This window comes from Glossina fuscipes, unplaced genomic scaffold (assembly GCF_014805625.2).
Source record: "Glossina fuscipes isolate IAEA_lab_2018 unplaced genomic scaffold, Yale_Gfus_2 91, whole genome shotgun sequence".
Classification (NCBI taxonomy): Eukaryota; Metazoa; Arthropoda; class Insecta; order Diptera; family Glossinidae; genus Glossina; species Glossina fuscipes.
In genome coordinates this window covers 1,417,621-1,427,352 of record NW_023998445.1, presented here as the reverse complement: position 1 = coordinate 1,427,352, position 9,732 = coordinate 1,417,621, and the positions used below count along the sequence as shown (strand labels likewise).

Below are 9,732 nucleotides of genomic sequence, written 5' to 3'. Positions count from 1 at the left end.
GTGTGTGGCGAAAATTCAGTAACGTCGGATTGCAAGTTGGATGCGTACTAACATGTATGGTTCAAGGAGGAGTTATATTGAGAATAAACTAGATTGGATGATCTTCGTGGCCGCTATCCATATAAAGAAATATTTTGAAAAAGTCGTCACGTAGAGAGAATTTTTCATTCTTGTTTTTTTCGTTTTGCTTTTTTAATATAACCAATCACATAGGGGATATATCCCATTGACCGTCAGAGAGAAGACAGGAGGGAAAAAGAAACGAGGAGATGGTGGCTGCAGGCGAGTATATGTGTGCCCAAGTGTGTTGCCTTTACCGACTGAGCACTCACTACAGCTACGTCTAGAGAAAACTCTGCCGCACTTGACATTTGAACTCACGAACTCTGACCTGATCATCACAGTTCTTCCTTACTCGGCTGCTCAGGCAAATAGCAAAATGTAAAATAGTATTTTGGATGTGGAAAATTTGAGCGCAATGGGACAACTTCTTCTTTGTCTTCTTTATAAGTTAGGTCCACATAGGTCCATTTTTCGGTCTTGTCTAAATACCAGGAACCTTATTGTGAATTAGGATTCGGTTTTGATATTTTACAATGGGAGGCGCAAAATGTTTAAACTTTAAGTAACGTTCTAGCTTGTTTATGAAAAAGCCTTTCAAAAATTAGTGTTTGTGTTATATAATTTTATTTTGTCCTGCCTTATCAGAATCAGATTTAAATTGATTGAAGGACAAAAATTAGGACCATTTCAACTGCTGCAGAAAATATTTCATGGCTTATTGGCTTATATAAGATTGTCCATGTGTAAGTGATACATTAAATGGGCGCCATCATGCGTTTCCTCGGAAGTTGTTAATATGAGAAATGGGAAAATCATTGAGTAACACTAAGAGTAAGTCACAGTAATTATGCGGGTAACTGCAAAATACTTAAAGTGCATTCGAATACTTTAATGCCTTTCCTCAAAATTTAGTGGAAGATATATTCTACGGCTTTCCATCTAGCTTCGGCTTTTTGAAAGGGGAAATAACAAAAAGTCGATTCGATCAAAAATTGCTATGAATTCAACATCAGCTTTTGATTATGTACTTTCGAAAAGTTTTTTAAAAGATTATCCCGAAAAGTAATGATTTTTTTTCAAGAGTATCTCCCAATTATACATATATCTTTGAGCTACTGCTTAGATGGAATAGAGACCCGAGGTGAGTTGTTTTGTTGTTTTTTTTTTTTAATTAAAAATTCACGTTTAACAAAAAGTCAAATTGTGTTGTGTTGTGTTGTGTTATTAAATGGAATGTACTAACTGTACTGCACGTGAAAGTATAACAACAACGTTTTGCTATTGTTTGTGAAATTAATTCCGTTTCAGTGCATTGATAGTAATGCTATGCGTATTGTTTACTGTTGCATTCGTAGTTTTTGTCATTCGTCCTTACACTTGGCTAAATATTTAATGAAAAGCGGTGTAACTTACGAAATTACTAAAGTTAATTATTATGCAGATAGTTTCGCTTCCTCTTTTCCTTTTTTTTTTTTTTTTTTTTACTCTAACAAAGCTAAAAGACAAAGAAAAGGCTGGCCCAGTAATGGACTATTATTGTTCAAGTAGTTCATAGCAAATTGCAATGCTTGCTTCATTTTATTAAAATTATAGTATACTTTTTGGATGTATTATGAAAGTAGATTTATAGTTAACTTTTAGGCAAAAATTTTGTTGAAATTTTTCCATTGCCTATTCCATTGCCTTTGCGAATTATAAACAAAACAAAAACACAATAATTAAATGAATCGTAACCTTTAAGGTAAACATTAACTCGTAATATGCACTATGCGCAGCCTGTAATTTTCATAATTAATTCATTCATTCTTGGAATTTACACGCATGTTTTCTCTGAATTATTATAAAGTCTATAAAATTCATTATATTACATCACATTCCATATTGAGCGGTGACTGAGTTAATTTAGTGAAAAATTTTAATCGTTACATAAAGGAAATGCTTTTGCATACACTACAACTTAAACGTTATTTTTGGGTAACGCAACGTTCATTCAATCTTATTGGTATCGATATAAGTGCTCTCGATTATCATGATATTGTAAAATATCCGATGCGCTGCTTCCTGTTTACTGCATTCGCGGCCGTGCTTGCTGGTGCTATGTCCATTCATGTTTACGAGTATAGAGATGATTTCGGTGAATTTGCCGATACCTCAGGGATGTTATTGCAAACGATAATAGCATTGTGGAAAACTTTGGTATTTATATTTAAACGAAAGGAAATCTGTGATTTAATGCAAAATGCATGGCAGTGGAATATAAACGGTATAAATTTTGAATTTTTTTTTTTTTTTTTTTTATGTTGTTTTTCTCTTTTTACATGTAAATTTTTCAATCACATGAGTTTTTTTTCTTGTGATCAAACAGTTCATCCGGACGAGTTTCATATTATTTTAAAATTTAATTCACAAAATTTTACAATTTCGGCATTATATATGGTGCAGGTGTCAAGTACGGTGTTCGGGTCATTCCTTGTACCATTAATTTACATGTTTGAATTTTATCGGAAGAATGGTGAGAAAATATGGTTACCGCCACATAAGGGAGGGTAAGTGAAAAGAAAAAAGCTTCCTAAAAAGGAAAAGAAAATATTCGAAAATATTCCAAAAATGATCAGATGCAAAGCTTTAAAAATACTTGTTCGCTTTGGGGGAAAATTACAAAAAAAAAAAAAAAAAAACAATTCGTAATAGTTACAGGCGTTTTACTCTAAGGACTAAAGGAATGGAATTATGGGCTGTTGCTTTATTATCAGCAAGCTATCTTAGGCAACTTGGCGGTATATGGAGTCGAAATTACTTCTCTAAGAGAATTCGTAATATATTTTAAAATGCAATTGAATACTCAAAAGGTCATGGTATCCTTTTTCAAAGCAGGACATGTGTCATGTGACATGTGAGTGGGTGCATAGCCAATCGGAGAGTCTTGTGCTTTTGCCGACTGACCGCTCACTGGGCACTAAGCTCTGGTACACTCTAAGGCGCTGAGGTAGGCTAGCTTTGTAGTCGCTTTTCTTATCTATTCGGCCACTAATGCCAGCAGGTGGCACACCTAAATAATCTAGATTAATGAGCTATTTGCTCATCATAGAACATTTAAGATTCCCTGTAAGCTGACACTTTCCATTAGGACCTTTATCTCTTATTTAGTCGGCAACTAATGCAAGCGGCTGAAGCATCCAGATGGTTCAGATGAGTGAATTGTTTATTTATTCATCGTAACTTAACTTCACTTCGTAGAAGAGTTAAGATTTCCTATAAGCCGACATTTTTCATTAGGAGCTGTTCTCATATTTTCCAAAATAAAAATCTTGTACATTACGCAGCGTTAAAGGCGTTAAAGTATTTTCATCTCACTTGTTACAAAGTACAAAAGTTTTTTTTTGACATTAGGACAACTTTTAATTATATCTGTCCGTTCGCCCCATTTTATATCTCACTGAGAATATTTCAAAAAGTGGGATAAAAAGCAAAAACTCAGTTCTTATATTTCCGATTCACGTCCTCCAAATTCAAGCCCACTTGAAAATGCTTGTAATTCTCTCCCTTATGACTTTGATGAAATGTATTTGAAAAGCAACGTTAAAAATACCTTACAACAAGTTGAAACTTTATAATCGGGGCAAGACCCATTTTTAGATACCTTACACTACTTCGTCAAATCGTTTTTTTCGCCCATCTTTGTCAAATCCCTTTCTTCATTCATCTTTGTCATGAAATATTAAAATTTAAATTCTGTTGACTTTCTTTAAATTTAAAGTAAAGTAATCGCTCTTATACGGGGAAGGTTCCGAAGAGGAGATACGTAATCCATGTCAGATCATTATATTGCCCGGATCGTTCCCGTATAAAGTTCTTCGCTTTGTAAAAATGTTTTCTATATTCTCTGTTAATGTTCCCGAATACTATTTTTCATCATCAGTTTTCTGTCGGGCAAATTTTTTACATTTAGCGACTTGTTTTAGAAGGAACGTTACACAAGCAACGAATGGTAAAAAGTGGTTCAATGCAATCCATTACTAATACTAATACGATTTATTAAAATTCCAATCTGTAGGTTAAACACAAAAATACATCAGATCGCATAGATGAAATCAGTTGGACATAGAGACAGACAGACAGACAGGGGGACCGGTAGCCTTAAATAGATTTATAAAATGATTCTTACTCTATCTTTACCCTAAGTCCTTCTGGTTGCGGCATGTCTTCAAACAAGTAGTGTAGGATGCATAAAAAAATAAATCTTAATAAGAATAGTAAGTAAAATGTGATGAAAAAAATTCTTAATATCTTACGAAATATTTGAATAAATTTTCTTAAGAAATTCTCTTCTTTTCTTTCTCTTTTGTTTTTTCACATTTTTCATAGATATTTTTGGGATTATTCGAATGTAATGGGTTATTCGTTTCTTTATATTTGTCATCTACTTGGTATATTTTTTGTTGCTGCATTTTCGATTGGTGTCGATACATTGTGCCCGTGGCTTGTCTCAAATATTGTTGTACAATATCATGTAATATATTATCGTTTACGCGATATAGCTGAGCTTAGTTATGAGATAAGCACCGATAAATTGAATGCGAAAATTATTGAATGCGTTAAGTGTCATCGACAAGTATTGAATTTGAGTAATCAGTTGGAAAATTTTTTTGCTGAAATAATTTTTATCAAATTTGTTATCAGCGGTTTATTAATATGCTCTTTAGCATTTCGTTTAGTACGAGCTGAAGGACAATTTTATATACTCTTATATCAGTTAGTGTTCTTAACAACAGTTTCGACACAATTGCTGATGTATTGCTATAGCGGACAACGTTTAAAGGATGAAGTGAGCTTTTTCTTTTATTTTTTTTGTTGTTGTTGCTGTATTTATTCTCTCTTTTGTTATTCTATTTTAATGATGAAATAATTACTACGAGAAGAGTTCACAAGTGGCGTCTGAAATCTATTCAATATTCGAATGGTCCCATTTGTCGAGGAATTCACAAAAATTGCTGCTGTTTGCCATGATGCGTTCACAAAGAGAATGCCATTTAACTGGCGCCTTTTTTATGGTCGATTTAAGTTTGTTTGTTTGGGTAAGAGAGATGTGTGTTTGTAAACAAAAAAAAAAAAAAAAAAAAATTTGTTTAACTTTTCCTTTTGCTTTTGTTTAAAAAAAAAAAGAAGAAGCTATCATTTTGTTTTACTCTTACACGCTTTCCTTTGTTATTTGTTAAAGGTTTTAAGAACTGGTGGCTCGTTAATAGCAATGCTTAAAACTTTGGACGAGAAGCAGGTGTAAAGTGTGCTTTAAATAAGCGAAAAGATAACTTTTCTTACTTGAAAATGACTTTTTTTTCCTCTCTTCCTCTCTACCGCTCTCTTTCTTTTTCTATAAGATATTGAAGTAAAGTACTAAAAAGTTGTAAAAATCATTTAACAAGAAATAAACTAAGATAAGAAAGTTAAATTTTCAAAAAAAAGCTATACTAGTTTCTTTTCTTCTTCTTTTTTTCATATATCTCTTAAAATCGAAAAAGGTTAAGCATCTGATGGAACTTAAACTTACCTAAGAGTATAAATCAGTTTTTTTCTTGCCTTTGTAACATTTTTAGATATTATTTTGCAAGCTTCTTAAACTTTTTAAATTTATCTGAATATTTTCATTTCCTAAAATTAATTCTATAATAATGCGGGCGCAAAAGACTTTGGTCTGTTATTTTGCATATAAATTTTTCAAAAGGATAAGTAAAATAGAAAAATATTCAAGATAAAATGCAGTATTCGTCCATAGTATTCTTTGTGTGGCTGTGTGTGTGTATGTGTGTGTGTGTGTGTTTTTTTTTTTTTTAATTAAATCAAGTGTTGTTTCACGGACACAAGTTCTACCATTTTTTTGCTTTTCTTTTATTCGCCGAGACTCAAGTATTTAATGGAAAATCGAAATATACTGCGGAACGTGGGAAATGAGAAAATTGAAATTTTAAGCTATAAGACTACAATAATTCGGTTTAATTAAAGTTTTATTTTCTATTTTATATATTATGTTAAATATTGTTAATTGCTTCTGCCTACTTTTAGAAAACAAAAAAAAGAAAAATGCAAGAAAAAATATTACAGTCAGGCAAGGCCGATTGATAATAATACACTAAAAATTATACATTATTTTCACGGAAAGGCCTAGCCATCCCATGAAAGAACCGCATAATGAAGAAGGCCCGAAACATCGCATGACGCGATCCAAATCAATTTTATTATTTCTCAATTTCCATTGTAAAAAATTAAAAATTACATTCCCGGTAAGGGCTTGTTTTTCATGATAACCCCTTTATAGGTCAAGGTATGAGCAATTGAACCATGTGATTCAAATATCCTAGTGTTAATTTTATTTTGCTAAATTATTATTAAGAATCAAGTTTCATTAGAAAATATCAAAAATTAAATCTTTTTCTAAAGGGTTTATTGTTCATGAGAAATCTTATATAGAGTAGGGTCCCAGATCATATGTGGTTCACTTATTTTATGTGTCAAATTTTCATCATAACACGTTAAGAATTAGGCTTTTTCAGCATGGAAGGGCTTACATTCTCTGGGAATCCTTATAAGTGCTTGTCTATGTGGTCAAAATTTTGTAAATTTGTTGTCTATGCCAGTTTACTACTATCAGTTTAGTTTTCATTATAATATATTAAAAATTCTGCCTTTTTATGCTGCAAAGATTCAATTTTCGTAGAAATGGTTTTATGAAAATCGAAAAATTTTGAAAATAGGAATTTCTTGTGGTTGAAAAAGTGAATCGATCCGAACCATTTCCAATAGCGTTCGTCGTTGGCACAAAGCAAGTCCGTGCACTAAATTTCATCAAAATAACTCAAAAATGGCGACCTACAGGTGAATATAAAAACATATAGATCGAAATGGGACGGACAGACAAGCATGAACCTGAACGGACCGGTTTAATAATAGGAAGGTCTAACCTAAGCTCATCTGGACTTAGTTTACATACGTTCGCATAATCGTAATATACCTTCCACCGCGCGTAGTATAGGGTATAAAAAAAAAGAACAAAATGAAGAAATTGCTTTGCAGCTTTTTTCCACTTTTTAAGTTTATCGCCTAAAAGTATACAATGGGAAAATTTTTAATGTTTGCATATGAAAGAAAGCAAGCAAGCAAATAATGTTTTGCAAATTTCTTACTTTCCTTTTAGGAACAATACGTCAACCAAGGAATTTATTTATTCCTACCTGTGCAGCAGACCACAATTTTGTACAAAATATCTTAACTTGCAACGGTAATTTTATTAAAATGCTAAATTTTTATAGTTTTGTATTGAAGGTGTGCAGTTTTAATTCATTATTTCTCTTTATCAAAATATGTATGTCTGTGAATGTGTAAATTGTAGACCCTGATCAAATCATGGACATAAGGAAAGTACTTTTTGTTTTTGAATTTATTATCAAAAGATTTATATAATTTCGACAAATATTCGTAACAAGTTTTAGGTTGAAAGCGATGTTGCACTGGTTAACCCTAAGCAGTACATGATGTGCCCTATTTGGACTTTGAACTGAAAGTTTTGGCTTGCCAAATTTTTTTTTTTACTTTACTTTAAATTAACTTTAACTAGCAATTAAAAACCCTACAGTCGACCGCGGATCATCATTAAATACCTTACGGCGCCCTACAGTTTCATATATATATTTATACATCTAAAATATTTTCAATAATGTTCGCTCTTGAGCGCAAAATACTCTAGTGTACCAAATTTCACACAAATGGTTCGCATCGGCACATTTATTTTACCGCTACCCTTACAAAGCCATTATTTGAAGAGACGTTGTTTCCATTTTCAAAATTTATTTGCCAATCTTCACAGAATGGAAATAAGTTGACATTTGAAATTGGTATGAAAAATTTGGTTTGTCTTGATTGTCAATTTTCTGAACCTCCTCTCATGTAACCGTTTCGACGAAATCTGAATTTTTATACGTTAAAAGGGTCTAATTATCAATATTCCATAGTGAAACTTCGTTAATAATAGTAAATGAATACAAAAATCAAGCTTATCGTATTTGGATTACGTAGGTCTATTTTTGGGCTACCACCAAATATAATGATACCTTAGGAAATGTAAACTTCTATATGGCAAAAAGGCCTTAATGTTAATGTGTTATGATGGAAAGCTGTTCATGGTAGCAATTTGACATAAAAATGAAGTGAAAAAGATTTTAACCATATGAGTCTGTTTCTTGGACCTTACTCCAGGTAAGATTTCTCATATATAGTAAGCCATTCAGAAAAAGATTGAACTTTTAATATTTTATGATGAAATTTAGTCCATAGCAGCACTTAAGCAAGGAAGTGAACGGCTAGGAATCTGGATTGCACAGTTTCACTTCTTAGACCCTAACATATATAGGGCTTATCATGAAAAGCAAGTCCTTATATGAAGGGAAATTCTATTTTCTAGTTTTTCATGACAGAAACTGAAAATAATAACACTTTTAGGAAATAAATTAAGTTTGCTCAATTCGGATTAGGTCACGTGGTGTTTTGGGCATCTTCCAATATATGGGCTTTTGTGAAAGTATGCCTTCGGATGAAGATAATGTTTAATTTGTAGTATATTATTACTAAAGCGGGTGTATAACTGTGCTAGGCAAAGTGATATAGGGTATCTAATTGTCGGTCTTGCCTTTTTTCATATACAAATTAAAGAAATGATAATTTATCTGAAAATTATGTGGAAAGAGATTTTTACTTTTTTACCTAAAAGTCGGCAATGGAAACTTGGGGTCCTATTTTGAGCAAATATTTAATACAATTTTGCTTGAATTGTGGACTTGCATTGCGTCTGTGATTACAATTTTCCGAAGATATTCCCGTTATTTTATAATATTTTTATAATAAATTTCTATCAAGTTATCTAAAAAATCCATTAGATTTATATTAGGTTTGGAGCTTTCTTGAAATTAATTTTAAAAATACGAAGCTTTTACATAACGAGTAAGTTTTCGAAAGAAAAAAAGGAATATTAAATTTACCCAAATTTTTGTTTTAAATATAGTAAAAAAATTCTGCAATTTTTTATTAAAATTGATACAATGAAAAAAAATATCTACATATTAGGACTGAAGGCAGGATAACAATTACAAAGGGGAATTTTAGCCTATTAAACAAAGCTGAATACTTTGCTTTCTTTTCTTTTACTGAATTTCAGATTGATTTAAAATATATGTTTTTCTAGCTTCAGTTTTTTATTGTTTGCTTTCTTCGTTTGTTTTCCTTTTCTTTTTTGTTTTTGACAGAATGTTTCCCTTTTTTAGAAAAGTTTTATTATTCTTTTTTAGCACTTTTTATTAATTTACATCGTTTCAAATATTTCTGGATATAAAGGGAATAATAAAGTTTATGGCATTGTGGTTGTGGTCTTATCGTCAATTTTGGAGTGGTTTTTATAAACATAATAAAATTACAAGCACAGTTTAAATAATTGTATGGAAATGTAATTGAAACATTTTTTTAAATACTATTCAGGAAAGGTTCAAAAATTCCGCATACATAGCTGTCACTTCAAAATTTGCAGTCAACTTCAGTTAAGGGCTTGCATTAAATTGAGTGGTATGGGTTTTTGTTTTTCTTTTTTTATAAACATCTTTTGCTGGCCTTGTTTGTTTTTTTCGTTTC

The 9,732-nt window shown here is 31.5% G+C and overlaps 1 protein-coding gene across 1 annotated transcript; it reads left to right on the top strand.

Moving 5' to 3' along the window:
• Positions 1-1,998: 1,998 nt before the first annotated feature.
• Positions 1,999-5,451, top strand: LOC119638605 (odorant receptor 45a-like). Its single transcript, XM_038035471.1, has 5 exons — positions 1,999-2,326; positions 2,429-2,609; positions 4,429-4,888; positions 4,980-5,138; positions 5,282-5,451. The coding sequence occupies exons 1-5, from the start codon at positions 1,999-2,001 to the stop codon at positions 5,342-5,344; spliced, it is 1,191 nt and encodes a 396-aa protein (XP_037891399.1). The 3' UTR covers positions 5,345-5,451.
• Positions 5,452-9,732: the final 4,281 nt, after the last annotated feature.

Coding starts and splice junctions, on each gene's coding strand:
- LOC119638605 (XM_038035471.1), top strand. CDS start 1,999: ATGCTTTTGCATACACTACAACTTAAACGTTATTTTTGGGTAACGCAA. Junction 2,610..4,428: donor TTACCGCCACATAAGGGAGG/GTAAGTGAAAAG, acceptor CATTTTTCATAG/ATATTTTTGGGATTATTCGA. Junction 5,139..5,281: donor ATTTAAGTTTGTTTGTTTGG/GTAAGAGAGATG, acceptor TATTTGTTAAAG/GTTTTAAGAACTGGTGGCTC.